Source organism: Puma concolor, chromosome E2 (genome assembly GCF_028749965.1).
Source record: "Puma concolor isolate L17-30 chromosome E2, mPumCon1.1.hap2, whole genome shotgun sequence".
Lineage (NCBI taxonomy): Eukaryota > Metazoa > Chordata > Mammalia > Carnivora > Felidae > Puma > Puma concolor.
The window spans coordinates 14,965,518-14,986,898 of record NC_141681.1 but is presented as its reverse complement, the minus strand read 5'-3'; the positions used below and the strand labels follow the sequence as shown (position 1 = coordinate 14,986,898).

Here is a 21,381-nt window from a genome sequence, read left to right as displayed (position 1 = left end):
TAATGAGTGAAGTTGAGCATATTTTTATAGATTCAAATGCCATTTGTGTTCTTTAGAATTTTTTATATAAATGTGAAAAAGTATTCTCATAGTAGTCTTATACTGTGTTTATGAACTCTTTGCTTCAATTAAAAAAAAATGGCTGGTTCTTTGAATTAGACATCAAATAAGAGCTTAAATGCCTGACCATTCTCCTTCTCTCCTCCCTCCCTGTAACAAATGTCTTGAAACAGAAGTTGGAGCTGTAGATTTAGAGTGAGCGGCTCGTGAAAGTGAGAAAGGAAGCTCCCACTTACTCCTCAACATGTGGTAATAATAGTAACACCTTTAGTTGAGCTAAAAATTGATGTCACTTAAAAAGTCTAAACTGAAGTTTACTATGTGCTTCTTTTAGGGTTTGGACTAATTCCTGAAAAAGTAGATTAGCATGTGAATGTTTTCCTTGTTCACCAGTTAACTAAATTTCCTAAATCCATTTGCAAAACGTAAGGATCAGACTGGGTGATCCTTAGGCTTTTCTAAATCTTAACACCGATTCCGATCTAATTATATCAGGTGCAAAGCCTTGACCTACATTATAGCTGGTAGTGATTGATGGAGTTCATGTATTTAAGCATAAGACTTACTCATTTGTATACTAATGTGTATGTGTGCAGAGATACAGAAAAGTGGAGAAACTCTGAATTGGCTTGCTGCTACTAGCTGTGTAGTTAAGAATCCAAATGTGAAATAACTTGTGAATCTGAACTACTTAAAATGGAAAGTTTGTCTTTTTTTTTAGCCCTGTGGCCTTGATAATTTTGTAATGAAATAGGTCTTCGTAGATCTAATTGATTAGAAAATAATGAAAACACTATTGAATTGCCATTTGAAAAGAATGAATATATTTCACTTCCTGGAGTAGGAGCTCAAGAAGTTTAATTCAGCCAGAGAATGATGATGGTGGTGATGATGGTGGATTTTTGCTAACATTGACTGCTTGTTTTGCCAGTCACTGTGCTTAGTGCTTAACGCTCCTATTCTCATTAAATCCTCACAGTAACTCCAAGGGAAGTAGCATCCTTTCTTTCAGATGAGGAAGAGTGAGGCTTTGCCGGAGGTCCTGGAACCTGTTCAAAGTCAGGTACTGCCAGGCAGTTGGAATGCCTCAGTCATTCAAAGTAGGTGGTGGACTTCGTTCTTCACCCAGTCCCTCCTGGAGGGGAAGTGGTGCTGCGTCCCTTACTCAGTTTTACTATATAAGCATACTTATTTAAAGATTTTTTTTACATCTCTTATTCAACTGTTAATTGCTTGAATTCAGTCTTGTGTTATCTAATCACACTAATAGGTACTTTCTAATAGCCTGTAAGATAGTTGACAATCTAAGGCATTATTTTTATTCTTTTTTATTTTTGCTATTTACTGGTGTAACACAGTCATTGTAGAAATTTAGGAAGATGAAAAAGTATAAAGAGAAATAATAATATTCAATGCTTATGCTTTTTGTAGATTACCTCATTTAATTTTCACACTGATCTCGTGAGGTAAATGTTATTTTCATTTGGGAAAATGAGGCTTAAGGTTAAGAATCTCACGTAAGATCACTTGTGGAGTATTTCAGTCAGATGGGGGTTCTCTAAATGTGGGGTGCTCCATTTGAATGGAGGCCACCTGTGCATGCGGTGAAAGAATTCACCCAAGGCAGAGCAAGGGAGAGAAGTTTCTAGACTCAATGTAAGGTAGCAGAGGGCAGAACAGCAAAGGAGAGATGGCCTGACATGAGGTGATGGTGAGGGGCTATAGTTATAGGGTGGAATGAGGGAATACAGGGACAAATGGAATTTTCCCTTTTTTGGTAATCTGAAGAACTGCCTGGTTGTAAGTAGCTCGTTGGTCGGTTAGAGCCTATGGCTTAATGAGCCTGTTGGAGTCCAGTGCGGTGGTTCCTGTGGGCCCTTTTACCTTGCTCAGGTTTCCAGTGCTTAAGACTGTTGCCTAAAAGCCGCCTCTACATAACTGAGCTAATAAGAGGAGCTGGAATTTGAACTCCAGCATTCTGACACCAGGTCCCATATTTTGACTTCCCACACCAACATTTTTCTTCAGGTCTTTTTCAAAGTAAATGTGCGTAATTTTTAAAAATTACTTATTTGGGCCCATACCATATATTCAGTTTTGTTTACTGCATTCTTCAGTTAATTTCCTGTGTCTTTAAAAATTCCTTAGACATCAGTTTTAATTGCTACAGAAGATTCCATTTTCTGGAAATACTATAACGTGTTTAAAAATTGAGTACTAATAGGCAATAATGATTTAGAGCTTTGATTCTAGAACAAGAGTGTGTGGGTTCAAATCCTGGCTCTGACCGTCACTATGCAAGTTATATAATGCTCTATGCCTTAGTTTACTAATGTATAAAATGGAGAATGATTATATTTACACTATAGAGCGGTCATGATGAAAATTACACGTTATAAAGATCAAGTGAATTAATACTTGCAAAGTAGTGCTTTTTAAAATCTAATGTTCACGGCGGGGAGCTTGTTAAAATACATATTCTAGTGCTCGCTTCAGCAGCACATATCCTAAAATAAAGATTCTGATTCAGAAGGTTGGGTGGGGCCTGAGATTCTGCATGAAGCTCCTAAGAGATGTGCTTCACTTGGAGTGTCAAGAAGTAAAGTGCTTACCTTGATGTCTGGCACCCAGTAAGTCCCCAGTGTTACCTATTTGGGTTGTTTCAAATCACTCAACTCTTCAAAGTGGTGTTGTGATGACTGAATCTTAGCTCATGAATCGCTATATTGTTGCTCTCCCTGGGCTCCGTGCTAGAAATGGGATTACTGGGACGAAAATTACCTCATGTTTTTTCTAAGTCACCCATGACTTTTTCTTTCCGTACTCTTTTTCAGTCATGGACTTGTCACTTCAGTGAGACTGAGGATTATTTATTTATAGAATTGTAGTACTTTGAGGAAACTGAAAGAGATCATCTACTAGGGAAACAGAGTTTTCCAAACTTAATGACCCCATGCCCTTTCCATTGGGGCAGGGTTTGCTGGTTGTCACATCCAATAGAGAGAGTTACCAGCATGTAGGGGGCAAGGGCCAGAGAGGCTTAATGTCCTCAATGTGTGGGATAGACTTGTACAACAAAAAATGGCCTTGCCCGAAAGGCCAGTAACTTGCCAGTGGGAATAACCGAGACCATTTCTCTTTGTTTCATAAATGTGAAACAGAGGCCTGGAGAGGGTCAGTTGATAGCACATTCCCACCACCACCTGGTGTCCCAGTCCATTGCTCTTACATGATAATGTTTGGTTTGTCTTTTAAAAAAATTATTTATTTTTTTAAAGGTTATTTATTTTGAGAGCGAGAATGCACATGTGTGCAAGGCAGGAGAGGGACAGAGAGGAGAGACAGAATCCCAAGCAGCCTCTGTACCATCAACGCTGAGCCCAATGTGGGGCCTGCACCCACGAACTGTGAGATTATAACCTGAGCTGAGATCAGGAGCTTGACTGACTGCACCACCCAGGTGCCCTTATTTATTTATTTATTTATTTGTTTGTTTGTTTATTTATTTATTTTGAGAGAGAGCACACATGATTTGGGGAGGGTCAGATAGAGGGGGAGAGAGAGAATCCCATGCTGACAGTGTGGAATCCGACGTGGAGATCCCAGAAACAGTGAGATCATGACCTGAGCTGCCAAAATCAAGAGTCGGACACTCAACCAGCTGAGCCACCCAGGCGCCCTGGTTTGTCTTTTTTCAATTGAACTGTTTAAGTGATTACTGACTCACTAGTGAAGTTTAGTGTAATCATTGCCTTCTGCCTGAAAAGTTATAACGACATCATATGTGACAAAGTGAATTGCCCCTTGGCTCATGGTCATATATTTACTTTTATTCTTAGTCATCAAAATGAGTAAGATTTCTGTGTTTGATAGACTATCTCTTAAGATAAGCTTGGAGACAGTAAGGTGTTTATAACAGAAAATACCCTTGGGTTTTGGGATACTGCATTCTAATTACCTTTCTGTCATTGACTTGCTGAGTGACTTCATGCAGGTCACTAAAATCTTTACCATATTTTGATGTTATAAAAGTAGAGTGAACAATCCTGTTTTAGGATGCATACTGAACTGATTACCATTGAGGAAGGAAAAAGAGATTAATTTCGTTTTGTGCTTCATATTTCTGTGCTATTTTAAAACTTGAAAATAATGTATTATACACTAAGTAAATAGTTTTTGTTAATTTTGTTTTTACATGTTTCAGAGAAAGAGTGCAAGCGGGGGAGGGGCAGAGAGAGAGAGTGGGGCAGAGGATCTGAAGTGGGCTTTGTTGTGACAGCAGCGAGCCCGATGCCAGGCTTGAACTCACTAACCGCGAGATCATGACCGGAGTTGAAGTCAGACGCTCAACCAACTGAGCCACCCAGCCACCCCTGTTTTTTACATCTTAGTACTTCTGAAATCAGCTTGTATTTTATGGTTGTTGATGGGTTGTGGTTTAATTGGCAGTTTGTTTTTTGTTTCTTAATGGTTATTGCAATACCATCTGGTTTTCTGAAATACAATTCTGATACTAACTACCCAGATTTTTCACAGACTACACAAGTTAAAGGGCATGGTCCCCAACAAGACTGCCCTTCAGATTCTAGCTACATTTCTGACCAGGTTGGATACAAATTTGGGGGTTCCCATGATCCTTTTAGGTTCACTAATTCACTAGAATGAGTCAGACTCAAGAACTGTACTTATGATTAGTTTTAGTCTAAAGGATACAAATTAAGACTAACCAAATGAGGCGATACATAGGGTGAGGTCTGAGTGGGTCATGAATGTAGAACTTCCATGCCCTCTCCCCGTGTCACCCTCTCAGCACATGGGTGTGTTCACCCACCAGGAAGGTCCATGGAACTTCGGTAGAGATTATATTGGCATTTCTTGGGTAGGCTTGATTGATTCATTGACCACATGCTTGGCATTCAGTCTCTAGCCCTCTCTTCCTTCCCCATAGTCAGGCTGGCTCCAAACGCCAGCCTTCTCTTCACTTGGTTGGTCTTTATCGTGACCAGCCCCCATCTTGAGTCATCTCATCTGTTAGAGGTAATGCCAGGGGCTCATGAATGACAAGACACTTCTATTATTCAGGAAATTCCAAGGCTTTAGAATCTCCCCTCAGGAATCATAGACAAAGACTAGTGTAAGATTCTGTATTATGTAACGATTCACACAAAATAGTGTATCTTTCAAATGATGGTGGATTAGACTGATAGAATACAATTATTTTCAAACATAACTTTTGAAGTTTTTTGTATACATTAACATATGAAGTGTTTTGAGCTCTCTTCTGCTTAAGTTATTTTAACTATATAAAATAGTGTGGTTTACCGAAAAAAAGCTAGGCTTTGTAATGTGTTAGCTTCGTAAAATGTTAAACACTTTCAGCATAGTGTCAGGCATGGGAGTAGACATTCAGGCAAGTATTGTTGTTGTTTGTATTATCTGTATTGTTGATCTTAACATTTACAGATTTTACCTTTATAGGTGGCCAGAGATTGAGTTTTAATCTCAATTTGAGGTAGAGAATGCTGCTGTGCTTTGTTAAGGTTTTTGATAAAATGTTTTATTCCCTGTATTATATTTTAATAATGTGTACTTTTGCCTCCTACTATTAACTAGAATCCTTGTGAAATGATTGATACATGGAATGAAGCGTTCTCTTCTCTTACATGTGTCTTACCTATGGGCACCGTTTAGAATAACTGTTGGCTGCTACTCCTGGCTAAGAGCTGTAAATGTCTGTTGATAGCATTGTGGTATTAGTTGGGTGGTTTGGAGAGAAATAATCACATATATTCAGATTTACAACTTTCTTAAGCAGATGAGTTTAATGAGTAAATGGAATTAGTCCCTCATTTTAGTTGTTTTTGCAGTTCTTAAAATACTTCTTGTTTACTCATTTATGCTAAGTTAATAAGAGCAGATGTTGAGATTCTCTTGATTTTTTTTCCCTCCTACCAAGGAAAATACTTTCCTTAGGTGGAAATGTATATAGAGGGTTTAAAAATCTACAGAGCCTTTTTAGGAAGGAAATTTGATCGTGTAAAATATGTCAGAATTAGGATGTTACCATTTCTCTTGGTTTTCTAGGCAGAAATTGAAAAATTGAGCTAGTAGATTTAGCCTGAAAGTATTATTTCTTGGTCCTGGCTATGCGATCATCATATGGAATTATGATACTTAAGTACATTGAGCTCTGTATCTGGAAATAATAGCAGGATTCAGGTAGAATTTGCATTATATTAGGAAGGTGTCTTGGTACCTCACAGACTCTTGGGTTCTAAAAGACTCTAAAGATCATCTGGCCCCACTTGATTCTTTTAGGAGACTCTTATCTAAATTATCTGTGACAGATGGCTCTCTAGCTCTCCATGAGCTATTTTGAGAGGCAGTGTGTTTCACTATTGGTATCTCTCATTATTAAAGTTCTTCCTCATTTTTGATCCAGGCTTACCTGTGTAACTTCTTGTTCCTAGTCCTATTCTTTGGAGTGATCCAGAGTAAGTCTAATCCTTCTTGACACTGGAAGACAGAGATAGCTTGTTATACCCTTGTTATGCCCAAGTTAATCCTTTAGTGTTCAGATTACATGGCTAGTTAACCCCTCCAGGATATAGCTAATTAGAAGTCCCTCTTAAAATACATCCTCCTTAGAAGAATTCTACTATTATACTGGGAAAATGGCTAATATTGCCATACCCCTTTGTGAATTTTTATTTTGACTGGAGATTAGTTGTAACTGACGTTTTTATTCTGAAAAGTTTATGTTCTATTTCTCTTAAATTCAGTATTTAGTTATCATTGAGGGTTTTAGTTCTTTGGTCATTCCTCCTGTAGTAGTTCTGAGTTTATGGATAAAAGTCTGCACTGTGCAGTCAGGAGGGGCCAGGTGGTCGTTTTATTTTTGTGTTTTTGTGCTCATCAGGATGATTTCCATTCCTAAATTATTGTTTTTGTGGAATGTTCCAATTGGATGGGGTTGGATGAGGGCCAGAGGTACCGGCGGTGAAAGAATTCGCCGAAGGCAAAACAAAAGAGGTAAAAGTTCGTTGACTACACCGTAAGGGAGCAGCAGTCAGGACAGCAAAGGAATAACTGTCTGCCATGAGGCAGTGGTGAGGGGCTATAGTTACAGGGTGGGATGAGGGAATACAGGGACATATGGAATTTTCCCTTTTTTGGTAATCTTAAGAACTGTGCCTGGTTGTAAGTGACCCATTGGTTGGTTAGGGTGTATGCTTAATGAGCCTTTTTGCATCAATTCTGTGTCCGTAGTCACCTGGGGCCCTAAAGCCTTGCTCAAGTTTCTGTTGCTCAAGCCTGTTACCTAAAAGCAGCCTCTACAATTCTGGTAGTTGTTTACATTCAGCTTGGTAGTATTAGTATTTTATGTTATTTTGACCTAAATCTTACTCCCAACAGTATTTTCTCCTTCTTTAACCATAAAACATAGATGTCCTTTGTATCTTTTTGCAGTGATGGGAGTGTATCATGTTTCTTCTAATTAATACAATTCTTTTTTTTTTTTTAATTTTTTTTTTTTAACGTTTATTTACTTTTGAGACAGAGAGAGACAGAGGATGAACGGGGGAGGGTCAGAGAGAGAGAGGGAGACACAGAATCTGAAACAGGCTCCAGGCTCTGAGCTGTCAGCACAGAGCCTGACGCGGGGCTTGAACTCATGAGCCGTGAGATCGTGACCTGGCTGAAGTCAGACGCTTAACCGACTGCGCCACCCAGGTGCCCCTAATTAATACAATTCTTAAGTTTTCTTTTCTTTTTCTTTTTCTTTTTTTTTTTTAAAGATTTTATTTTTAAGTAATCTCTACACCCAACATGGGGCTTGAATTTACAACCCCGAGATCAAGAGTTGCATGCTCTACTGACTGAGCCACTCAGGTGCCCCTTAACTTTTCTAAATAGAATCCTTTTAAGACATAAAGACGAATGCTCCTCATGACCTTTGAACACACACATGCTTTCCTATACTTGTTTTTTGGTTGTTGTTTCAGACAGGGGAGATAATTCTATTTTTATTCTAATTAAAATTTGAATCCAATCCTAAGAATTGTTGTCAATATGTTATTGAACATTAATGCGAGCTATTTTGCTAAACACTTTCCTTACTATAGAATATCTTGTAAGTAAATAAATTTAGGAACAACTATGTGAGGTAGGTACTACTGTAATTCCCATTATATATGATGAGGAATTTAAGACTGAGGTTAACTAAATTTGTCCAAGAGCAAAACTGAGACTCAAACCCAGTCAGTCTGACTTTGGGATCTTAGGCTATTAGTCACTGTATTTATAACTATTTCCTTCCTTCCTTCCTTCCTTCCTTCCTTCCTTCCTTCCTTCCTTCCTTCCTTCCTTCCTTCCTTCCTTCCTTCTTTCCTAAGTTCTAAGTGTATTTATTTATTTTGAGAGAGAGAGAGAGAGAGAGAGCGTGTGCGAGCATGAGTGGGGGAAGGGCAGAGGGAGAGAGAGAGAGAATCCCAAGCAGGCTCTGCATAGTCAGCACAGAGTCCAGCTAGACACAGGGCTCAGTCTGATAAACCATGAGATCATGACCTGAGCTGAAACCAAGAGTCAGACGCTCAACTGACTGAGCCACACAGGTGCCTCTATAACTGCTTTTTAATGAAACAATTGTAAAAGGACTCTCTTGTTGTTATTACTGATGTAGCCCTTTCTATCAAAATTCACATTGAACATTTTTGGTTTTTAAATATTTTGAAGTGCTTTAGGTCTGTATGATCTAAAATATGCAGTGTCACCAGAGGCCACAAATAATTACTAGACATTCTGACTTTACTTTAGCGTTCAGTTGGGACCACATAGTAGAATGATTTCTGGGGAATTATTGGGCTGTTGACTTCTAATTCTTGTAGAAGAAATCATCTCTGAAGCCAGTGGAAATACATAGTACCTGAGACATAGTAGGCAACTCAAAGACTATGTCTCTGACTCTGTGTGTAATTTATATGAAATCACTTATGGCCAAGTGTGATCTTTTATATCTCATAATTTCACTACCTTTTGGGCCACAGGTTCTCAAAGCACCCTGTAGGAGTCCCTGAGACTCTTTGAGGAAGTACATGATGTCACAACTATTTCAAATCATAATAAGTTAATAATATTCTTTTTTACTATGAGTTATAGTGAGGTTTTCTAGAGGCTACACAGCATGTTATTACAACAGATTAAATGTAGAAGCAGATCTGAGAATCTAGCTGTCCATTGAAATTGCCATTCTCATCACTAAATTTGTTTGATTTTGGAAAATATATTTTTAAAGAAATTTTACTTACATTATCATATAATGGGTTTATTACTTTTAAAAATGAATAAATATTTAGAAACTCTTAACTTCAGCTTCTAATTCAGTAAATATCAATAGATATACCCCATGTAAAAAGAAGCTCTTTGGGGTTCTCAAGACCTTAGGAGGCTTCTGAGTCAAAACTTTGAGCACCTCTTGTTTCGATTAGTTGTATCATATGATATTAAAGAAAATCTTGATACAGAAGTAAAACAAAATTTAAAACATTAAAAGATTTTTAAAATTAAAAGAAGCATTTTTATTTCTTACTAAATACTTTTATTTTGAATTGTGTGAGCAGGAGACTGGAACCTACTGAACGACCTCTTCAGATTGTTTATGATTACTTAGCCAGGCTGGGATTTGACGACCCTGTGCGCATACAGGAGGAGGCAACAGATCCTGACCTTGGCTGTATGCTTCGATTTTATGGTGGTAAGAAGTGTTTTTTTAATGTTTATTTATTTATTTTGAGCGAGAGAGTGGGGAGAGAATCCCAAGCAGGCTCCATGCTGTCAGTGCAGAGGCCGATGTGGGGCTCTAACCCATGAACCGTGACATCATGACTTGAACTGAAATCAAGAGTTGGATGCTCAATCGACTGAGCCACCCTCAGGTGCCCCTATGGTGGTAAGAACTTACTATTGGCTTTGTGGGTGTGTTAACTATTTTTAGGTTGGTCATTTGTGCCTCTCTTGTCTTCAGCTTTTCAAAAGTATTTTTGTAAAAGGTGTGTTTAAGCTAATTAACTAATGTGGTTACAAAAAACAACAAAAACAAGAAAGCGGGGTGTAGTTAAGGGAAGACTTCAAAGTATTAGCCAAAATATCTTTCCTTTTTTATTTTTGCTCTTTTTGTTCTAGTTTTTTTGCTGACTTACTAGAATTATTTTATGTCTTTGCAGAATCTTCATCACATCATGCTTTTTAGTATCAATTGTATTTTCAAGTTTCTTATAAAAACCATGAACTTCTGGATAGCTCAAGAATGTTGAGAGCTAGATGGTCATTATTGTATATGACTTAACATTTGATGACTCCATCTGTTAAAGCTGTATATTGTTAAATTGAGTGGGCTTGAAATCTAGGATTTTTTACTTTGTCTTTTGGTGCATTCCCCCCACCCCCCCACCCCCATCAACTTTTCACCTGGTCACTTCAGTAATAAAGTTAGACTTATTAAAATTAAATACTTTTTGAATATTACTTTCCAAATATACATAGTCTACTACTAATACTAATGGTACTGAGTACCATTGATTGAGTGCTTACTGTGTGCTTTTATGCTTGTGAATTACCCACTTTACTCATTAGAAACACCTTATGCTATAGGAACTGTGATCTTATTTAACAAATGAGAAAGCTGAGACAGAGAAGTTAAACTACTCGTTCAAGATCATACAACTAGTGACGGAGTCTTTTAACACCTAACAATTTTTAATTAATATGACCCATTTATCAAACAATTGAAATAATAACTAAATGATTTGTGTCTATAGGCAAAATTGTTTACTAAAATCCCTTGCTCTCATTCCTCAAATTACTGATTAAATTTCTGTATACTTCTTTTTTCTTTTTTTGTTGTTGTATTTACTTATTTTTAAGTAATCTCTGCCTCCAACATGGGGCTCAGATTCACCTTGTAAGATAATAAAGTTGTCACAAACCAACTTTATTAAATGCACTTCACCAAAGATTTTATGTATAATTTTTCATCACCAACACTATTTTGTGATATGTTGTTCCTTAAAAGTTGGTATTATTTTATTTCCATTAATTTCTCTTCTTTGCTAGTTCATGGAAGGAAAATAGTTGCTAGGTTGAAATTAAGTACTAAAATCCTTTAAGGTGAATTTGAGGAACACAACCCGTTTAAACCTATAAAACTTGGTTTAAAAAAAAAAAAAGAGCAACTTGGAGCAGTAACATTCTCGTTTTGTGATTGTGGTTGAAAGTGAATTCTTCATTATATGTTTTATTCTGGAGTGAAAGTTGAGCCTTAAAGTGCCAGCGGGCTCCTGAGCCATGGAGATTGCATTTGCATAGCTGTTGGCATCCACACATTAATTTTCTACCACCACCTGATAAACTATAGCATGCCCAGGGTCTGCATATACCCTTAAGAGGATATTTTTAGTAGAGTCCAAAAGAGTACCAGTTTTTAGTGCTTACTGTTTTTTTTTTAATGTTTATTTATTTCTTAAAAAAATTTTTTTTAACGTTTATTTATTTTTGAGAGAAAGAGAAAGAGCGTGAGGGGGAGAGGGACAGAGAGAGAGGGAGACAAAGAATCGGAAGCAGGCTCCAGGCTCTGAGCTGTCAGCACAGAGCCTGATGCAGGGCCTGAACCCACAAACCGAGAGATCATGACCTGAGCCGAAGTCGGACACTCAACTAACTGAGCCACCCAGGCAACCCCATACTTACTCTGTTTTTAAGGGGAGGGGGAGTCTTTAACAAAGAACATTTCCAAAAGTGACCTCTGTTAATTTAGAGAAGCTAGTATGTTTTGAGTGAGAAAATTTTGTTTGGGAAAGAGGTGTTTAAAGCTAACTATATTTGAAATTAGACAGTATATATATATGGCACAAAATACAAAAGTAAATATATATATATATATATATATATATATATATATATATATATATATATCTCAGTAAGTGTATTAATTATCTATTGTCTATGTAATGATTTACCTCAAAACTTAGTAACCTCTCAGGCACCTGGCTGGCTCAGTCGGTAAAGCATGTAACTCTTAAATGTTTTGTTTTGTTTTTTAAAGTTTATTCATTTATTATTTCTGAGAGACAGAGAGATGGACAGGAGAGAACACATGAGGGGGAGGGGCAGAGAGAGCCAGAGACACAGAATCTGAAACAGGCTGCAGACTCTGAGCTGTCAGCACAAAGCCCAATGCAGGGTTTGAACTCACGAACAGTGAGATCATGGCCTGAGCTGAAGTTGGACACTTAACGGACTGAGCCACTCAGGTGCCCTAGTAAAGCATGGAACTCTTGATCTTGGAGTTGTGAATTCAAGCCCCACATTGAGTGTAGAGATTACTAAAGAACAAAAACAGATAAATAAACTTACGAAACAAAAACAAAAACAAAAAAACAGTGACGGGATGGGGCACCTGGCTGGCTTAGTCAGAAGAGTGTGTGTGACTCTTGATCTTGGAGTCATGAGTTCAAGCTCCACGTTGGGTGTAGAGATTACTTAAAAAATAAAATAAATAATGCCTTTCTCCAGTTCTGTTAAAAAAAACTTGATGATTTAAAATGAATACATATTTATTATCTCACATAGTTTCTGTGGGTCAGAAATCCAGGAGTACTTTAGTTCTGGTTGGGGTTGCATGAGATTGTAGTCACTCTGTTGGTTAAAGATGTAGTCATCCAAAAGCTTGACTGAGGCTTGAAGCATCACTTCCAGCCTGGCTCATTCAAATGGCTGTTGGTAGGTCTCAGTTCCTCACCAGCTTTTGGCAGGAGATCTCAGTTCTTTGCTTTGTAGACCTCTATATAGGGCTGCCTGAGTATCTTCATGCCATAGCAGCTAGCTTCCCTCAGTGATGAGACAGATAGATGGACGGACAGACACAGACACACATACACACGCACGCGTGCACCTACACACACACAGGGAGGCCTCAGTGTTTTTTATGACCCAGCCTCATAAGTCACAGACATTTTCGTCACCTTCTGTTTAGTAAAAGTGAGTCACCAAATATGGCCCACCCTATAGAGAGGGACATTAGGCCCCAACTTCTGGAGTGAGGACTATCAAAGAATTTGTGGACATATCTTAAAACCATCACAAAAAATATGCTTCCCTTTCATCATGTTCCTCTAACTACTCCCATTCCTGAATCCAGAGACAACCACTGTTAAGGAAAGATATCTGTGAAATATTCTCTTAAAGCAAATAGCTTAGTAGTCATCTTTAAATATTTTGTGTGTAGAGTCTTTGAGGAGTAAGCTTAGTTAGAATACAGTGTTATATGAGGCCAGGGTCATAAGGGCCAAAGTTCAAACCAGTTAATGTTGCTGTGCTTGCCGGGTCTAAAAGGTACCCAGTTCGCCATTATGCAGCCATTATGCAGATGTCCATTACCAGTCTTGCTGGAAAGGGAATTCTGGGGAAAAGTGAGTTAGTGGAATGACTGGCTCAGTGCAAGTCATGATAAAAGCTGTGGAAATCATACAATTGACTAAAGATGAGTAGGTAGCATGAACAATCACAGAAATTAAGAGAGCATGTTAATGAACTCTGTGTATGAGGAAAGGGAGTCTACAAGATGTGATTTGCTAGTGAAGTGGTAGTTTGGGGACTCTGTGGCTCAGCATGAGTCCCAGCCTGAGCATTTCTTTCTGTACCATATTCTGTGCACACATTGTTTAAGACCATTTGTTCCAAGGAGCATAAGCACAAACAAATGAAGCCAGATACAAAAGAATCACATGGTATGTTTCCATTCATTTAAAGTTCAAAAACAGCTAAAACTGAGCCATGTTGTTTAGAGATGTGTGGCAGAACTACTGTCTGTCCATCAAAATCTGTTCTTTTCTTCCATAATAAGAGAATTAGATTTGGGCACATTGCTGCCCAGCTATACCTCATTTCCCTGCCTTTCTGCAGCTAGGTGTGCACATGTGACACACTTTGCTTCAGTGGTATGGAGTGGAATTGTTGTGCCACTTCAACACACCATTCCTAAAACTTCCCACGCACGCTTCTCAGTGTCCTTCTGCTCTCCCATAGGCTGGGATGGCAGTCATCAGAGTAATATTGTAAGTCATGTGTCGAAAGTGATAGATCTTCCCTCAGCCTGAGTTTCTTGACAGAGGTGACCCCTGGAAACCCACAGTGTGTACTCTAACAGAGAGTTAAATTTCTCTTGTGCTTGAGCCATTATGTGCTGTTTGTTATAGTAGTTTATAACCTGCTATAACTAGTATAGGATACATACATAAATGGCAGAAATATAAGGAAAGCAAGGACATTATTATTATAAAAGTTAGGAGAGTGGATGACCTCTAGGGTGGGGGAAGGAGGACATGATTCCTACAAGTAGAATTTTTGAGTCAATACATATATATATTTAAAATTGTGACTATTCCTAAATTGCACAGGCGATACTGATGGATGCTTTCATCAGTAGTGTTTGAGAGTACTCATTTCCTTGTCCCTTTGCCAATATCAGGTATTATTGTTAAAATTATTCTTTGTCCTAAATTGTAAAAAATACTGTCTCATGTTAATCTGCATATTTTAAACTTTATTGTTAAACTATAGGAGTAATATATTAAAAAATATTTCATCATCCTTATACAATTACATTTATTATGGTACATTTCCTAGTCATATTTTATATACGTATTTCACATTTATAATCATTGTGTCCATATATTTTTCCTTTGTAAAAAATTTAATTGCACAAGTAAAAGGTGGATATAGTTTGATTATCTAAGTGTTACAATCTCTTGTAATCATTATCTATAGTGTTTCAATCTCTTGTACACTTCCCAGGTCAATTGACTGCTTAATAGATAACCACTGCTATCAACTTGGTGTATATGTATTCAAGGTTTTCTAACTTATATTCTTATCTAATAGGTATTTGTAGAAATATATTTTGTTTACATAAACGGTATTATTTGATACTGGTCTTCATGGTTTTTTACCCAACCATATGTTTTGGATCTTTCCTTAGCTGTCTTCTTCTTCTTCTTTTTTTTTTTCTTTAAGTTTATTTATTTATTTTGAGAGAGAGAGAGAGAGAGTGAGCAGGGGAGGGGCAGAAGAGAGAGAGAGAGAGAGAATCCCAGGATCCACAGGATCCATGCAAAGCCCGACGTGAGGCTCAGACGCACAAAACTGTGAGATCGTGACCTGAGCTGAAATCAAGAGTCGGATGCTTAACCGACTGAGCCATCCAGGTGCCCCTCTTTAGCTGTCTTCTATATACATTTCTCTAAGTTGCATAGCACTGAATATCATGTGTGTATTATAGTTTATGTAGTTTATGTTGCCATTTCGCTGATGATAGACGCTTACCGTATTTCCAGTTTTGACTATTGCAAACAGCATTATAATAAAATTGCCTCTTTGTGCCCTTTTCTTCAGAGGAGATCTGTAAACATGAAATTAATGGGTCATTGGATATTTGCGTTTAAAATAATAATGCGGAACACTGTATATCCCGTCAGTATATCAGAGTACCACTTTGCCCACAATATCACCTTTTAATATTATTAGCATTTAAAATTTTTACTAATCTGATAGATAAAATGATGGTCTCCTTGTTTGAATTTTTCTTTCCCTGATTACTAATGTGGTTGAATATTGCTTGATATTTTCATTGGTTCTTTAGATTTCTTTGAATAACCCATTGATATTTCTGTGCAAATTTGTGTTTGTCTTTTTATCATATTGATCTAAAGGATGTTTATATTCTACGTATACATCATTTGGATACTGTATTTGTGGCAAAACTTTTTTCCAGCCTGTAACTTGTCCTTAAGTTTTATTGTTTTTTATTCTGCAGAAGTTTTAGTCAGATTTTTTGAGTCTTTTTCTTTTTTTTTTTTTTTTAATTTTTTTTTTTTCAACGTTTATTTATTTTTGGGACAGAGAGAGACAGAGCATGAACGGGGGAGGGGCAGAGAGAGAGGGAGACACAGAATCGGAAACAGGCTCCAGGCTCCGAGCCATCAGCCCAGAGCCTGACGCGGGGCTCGAACTCACTGACCGCGAGATCGTGACCTGGCTGAAGTCAGACGCTTAACCGACTGCGCCACCCAGGCGCCCGAGTCTTTTTCTTTAATGTATTTATATTCCTCCCTTATTCTAGCTCATAAATGTATTCTATATTTTCAGTACTTTTATATTTTTAAAATCTGCATAAGATAGGGATGTAACTTTACTTTTTCTCAATGGGTAGGTAGCCATTTGTCCCAACAACATTTATGGAAGAGTTCATCCTTTTCCTACTGACTTGAAATATTATCTTTATTATTTTTAAGTTCCTATATAGGCAGGGGTCTATTTTTAGACTCTATCCTATTAGATTGATTAATTTGTACTGTGCTAATACCAAAAATTATTTTAATTAATATATCTCTATGATATATTTTGATAGCTGATAGGGAAGCTACCTTACCACTATTCTCTGAAAAAGGGAGATCTCTTGAATCAGGGAAGCCTTTATGAAGAAGTAGTATTTGAGTTGGTTTTTTAAAAATTGACAGAATTTCATTAAGCTGAAAGGAAAAGGAGGACCTGGGATGGGAGATTAGACACTTCAGTGTATGTTCTGTGAATCACAGATAATTTGAGTCCAGATTGTTCTGGGCATTGAGTTCAGTATCAGGAGCTTAGTCTTTGTTTGGCAGATGATAGCAGGAAGTGAGAGCATCCAAGTGAGCCAGAGAAGGTGAAGCTGGCACCAGTGTGGACAGTAATTCAGATGTGAATTAAATTTTTTTTTTTTCAACGTTTTTTATTTATTTTTGGGACAGAGAGAGACAGAGCATGAACGGGGGAGGGGCAGAGAGAGAGGGAGACACAGAATCGGAAACAGGCTCCAGGCTCCGAGCCATCAGCCCAGAGCCCGACGCGGGGCTCGAACTCACGGACCGCGAGATCGTGACCTGGCTGAAGTCGGACGCTTAACCGACTGCGCCACCCAGGCGCCCCTCAGATGTGAATTAATAGGGGTCTGAAATGGGGAATGGGAAGGAATTGTTCCTGTGAGAGACTTTTTGAAGGGATAATCAGTAAGAGTTGGTGGCTGATTAAAAAGGGGAGTTGAGGAAGGGAACCTAAGAGTTGGAGCTGAAACTGAGTTTTTGAGCCTGGCTTACTTCAGGAGAATATCAGGACTTGATTTATGAAAAGGAGTTGTTCATGGGGATGGTGATGACTTGGTTTTAGGAATATTTCATTTTAAGTGGTGACGAGTATCCTGTTGGAGGTGTCTGGCAGGTAGTTGGAAATGTGGAACCAGAGCGTAGGAAGTACAGATCTGAGAGTCGGGTACATGGGGATGTTAAAGCTGTGTAAGTTGTTAAGATAACCCTTTTTTTTTTTTTAAGTTTATTTATTTATTTTGAGAGAGAGAGCACCTTTGAGCAGGGGAGGGGCAGAGAGAGAGAGAGAGAGAGAGAGAGATACCCAAGGAGGCTCCACAGTGACAGTGCAGAGCCTCATGTGGGGCACGAACTCATGAACTGTGAGATCATGTCCTGAGCTGAAATCAAGAGTCAAGTGCTTAACTGACTGAGCCACCCAGGTGTCCCGGAAGATTAAGTTATCTTGAAAAGAATCCTTGTATGTAGGAAGAGAAGGAGGCTTAAGGCAGGCAAAACTTTCATTATAATAACTAGCATTTGTTTAATTCCCCTCCTCTATGCTGAATGCTTTATCAAGTGCTGAGCGCTCTGTTTCCTTGCTTCGTGTAATCCTTATAGTCCCATATGGAGATGTTACTATTCCAGAGAGGCTATAACTTGCCCCAAATAGCAGAGCCAGGAAGCAGATAAATCTGTTTGCTTCTAAATCTCACCCTTTTAACTTCTAAGATACTCCACCATTTAGTTTTTGGAGAGAGAGTTTAGAGGAGTATGAGGAATCCATAAAATGAGACCTGGGAAGGATTAGGAGTCATCTCATTCAACTCCTTCATCTTAATCTTAGGAAACTAAGGTCTGAAGATGTAAGAGGATTTGTTGGGGATCATGAAACCCAAGGGTGGAATTGCTTTAGCCACCACTGCTTTGCCAAGTTTTCTAGTGGAGTACTTCAAGTAGTTTTCTGTGTTGTATGGGAGCCTATTGCAAGTTTGAAATTTGTTCTGAGCTTTCCTATTTTGTTCTTTAAATGTAAGTAAATATTTTATTTTTACCTCCCAACCTCTTAACCAGTGTTTATTTGTTTAACTTTTTATTTGGAGCTAACTTTAGATTTTCACAGCAGTTGGAGGGATAGCACAGGGACCTCCTGCAATCCTTCATGCAGTCATTTGAATTGTTCCCATATAAATAGTGCTTCCATTTTCTCTGACTTCTCTCAAGACTTTGTCTTTAATTTTCAGCAGTTTGACGATGTAGTGTCTGGGCTTGAATGACTTTGGGTTTGGGGTTCACTAGACTTCTTGAATCTGTAAGTTTGTATTTCACTTGGGGAGTTTTCCCCTATTTCTTCAAATAATTTTTTAGCATTGCACTCTTCTCTCCCTTTGGCTCTCTATCCCTCCGTTGAATTTTCATTTTTGGCATGCTGCTTGGGAACACATCCCCATTTGTATACCTCAAGGTGAGCCCAGGGGTTCATAGGGAACTTTATGGGGTCATTTTCCAGAGCTCCAATCTCTTTGTGATTTCCTGGGACTTTATTTAACCTGCCCTCTTGGGCATTTCCTACAACTGCATCCACACGGCCTGGCCCCCAATGAGACCAAAAATTCAACAGGTTTTCCGTCCGCTGTTTTGGGACTGCAGATCTTCCAATCACAGAAGGAAGTTCACACACCTCAAAGTTATAGGTGCCTGTGTCCCTCACTGTTGCAGCCACTCCTCGAGGCTGGGACTTGAGAAAATGAAGAAAAGGTCGGGGAAGGGAAAATGAAGGATTTCTCCCACTCTCTCTGAGTGTTCGCAGACCCTTTTAACACTCCTCAAGGCAGAGCTTTCCACACCAATGCCTACTTCTGGATCTTGGGCTTTCTCGAGTCCTGAGCTGGGAGATGTCAGAGATGGAAAAATGATAAACTTACTACACTACTGCTTAACTTACTACTGCTTAGGTTGTATTTGTAATTATGTTCTTTTTCCCTAGTCTGCCTGCTACTGTTTACTTTTTGGGGTCCTCATATAGCGGCTCTGTGCATTCTGTCCAGGTTTTATAGGTGTATTTAGTGAGAAAGACAGGGCTGGGGTGTGCTTTCTCCATCTTACTCAGACTCTGTATGATTTCTTTTTTAATAATTTTTTTGTCTGAGTATCATTGTGATCTCATGGGCTTGTGTATATTTGTTGTGACTCATTTTGACCATTACTGGTTGTTTTTTTGTTGCTCAGTTTCTTCCTCGTGGGAGCTTTTCACATTGGCTTTTGTCCTTCCAACATGACCCCAGTTTTTGATACACCCTGGATTTCCCATTAAGTTCTGGCACAGCAAGATGTCCTAAGTTCATCTTTTCATTGTCTGAATCAGACCAGGAATAGACTTTTTCTAAGGACTCCTGGTTCATATTAATGAAAAATGATATTGAGAGATTATACTCTGGGCAGTAGAAGAACTCACTGCTACAGGGTTGCCCTTGATCGGTTTTTTTTTTTTTTTTTTTTTTAGCAACTTTTTAAAATTATAAAAACAATCTACTTTCTTTATAGAACATTTGGAAGTATACATACACGAGGAAATGAAAATTATCCCTAATTTTCCACTTAGAATCTTGGCTTTTGAGATTGTAAAACAATTTTTTAATTAGAACTGTTACACATTCTGAATACTTATTAGAACTTTCTCATTCTGTTTTTTGTCACCTTTCAGAAGATCAGAGACTGGAGGCACTTTGGATGTCTAGCAAATACTCCAAAATTAATAATAAAACAGAATGTTGTTTCGTGTATAAATAACTTATCCAAAACAAAATTTAATGTTTCCTTCTGAGACTGGTGGTGTATAGATTCAGGAGTTTTCTCTGTAATAAAATAGAACTAAGGCAAAGAAAGAAGAGACTCAGAATTATCTATCAATTGTTAAAATATCTGTTTCATGTAAACTTGTAAAAAGATCATTAGGCAATTTGGAAGCCTGTTAAACTATTATAAAGTCCCATTTTTACATAATTTAGCCAACTTTGTAGTAGGTGATGCTGTTAACCAAGATGGGGAATCTAAAATCAATTAGCATTTTGGGGCGAATCATGAGATTTAAAAAACAAAAACAGTTTTATTGAGATATAATTCACATACCATAAAATTCACCCTTTAAAAGTGCTTTTTAGTATATTCCGTGCTTTTTAGTATATATAGAGAGTTATGCAGCCATCACCACAGTCTAATTTTAGAATGTTTTCATCACTATAAAATGAGACCCCATATCCATTAGCAGTTATTCTCCATTCCCACTTCCAGTGCACCCGGCATCCACGAATCTACTTTCTGTCTTTATGGATTTGCCAATTCTAAACAATTCATATAAGTGGAATCATATATACTTGACTTTTTGTGACTGGCATCTTTTACTAAGCATAATGTTTTCAATTCTCACCCATGTTGTAGTATGTATCAGTACTTTGTTTCCTTTTATGGCCAAACAATATTCCATTGTATAGATGATGCCACATTTTGTTTATGCATTCATCAGTTGATGACATTTTGGTCATTTCTACTTTTGGGCTATTTTTGTGAACAAACATTTGGGTATAAGTATTTGTGTAGACGTATGTTTTCACTTCTCTTGGATAAAGCTGTAGGAGTGGAATTGCTGGATCTTATGGTGACTCTGTGTTTCAGCTTTTGAGGAACTACCAGACTGTTTTCCAAAGTGGCTGCACCATTTTATCATCACCCCAGCAATGTTTGTTTACGTCCTTGCCAACACTTATCCAGTGTTTGTTTTTTTTTTTTTTTTCAACGTTTGTTTATTTTTGGGACAGAGAGAGACAGAGCATGAACGGGGGAGGGGCAGAGAGAGAGGGAGACACAGAATCGGAAACAGGCTCCACGCTCTGAGCCATCAGCCCAGAGCCTGACGCGGGGCTCGAACTCACGGACCGTGAGATCGTGACCCGGCTGAAGTCGGACGCTTAACCGACTGCGCCACCCAGGCGCCCCAATGTTTGTTTTTTTCGATGAACTCGTATCTTCTTGTGGTTTCGATTTGCATTTATCTAGTAACTAATGAGATTGAGCATCTTTTTATGTGCTTGTTGGCCTTTTATATATCTTCTCTGAAGTAATACCTATTCAGATTCTTTGCCCATTTTTTAAT

General features: G+C 38.1%; 1 protein-coding gene across 2 annotated transcripts in view; it reads left to right on the top strand.

Moving 5' to 3' along the window:
• Positions 1 to 21,381, top strand: part of PHLPP2 (PH domain and leucine rich repeat protein phosphatase 2) — an 86,132-nt gene that overhangs the window by 8,499 nt on the left and 56,252 nt on the right. For both annotated transcript variants that reach the window (XM_086689000.1, XM_086689001.1), the window contains exon 3: positions 9,681 to 9,814. In XM_086689000.1, the coding sequence (XP_086545126.1) occupies positions 9,681 to 9,814 (134 nt within the window). The remainder of the gene's footprint in view (positions 1 to 9,680; positions 9,815 to 21,381) is intronic.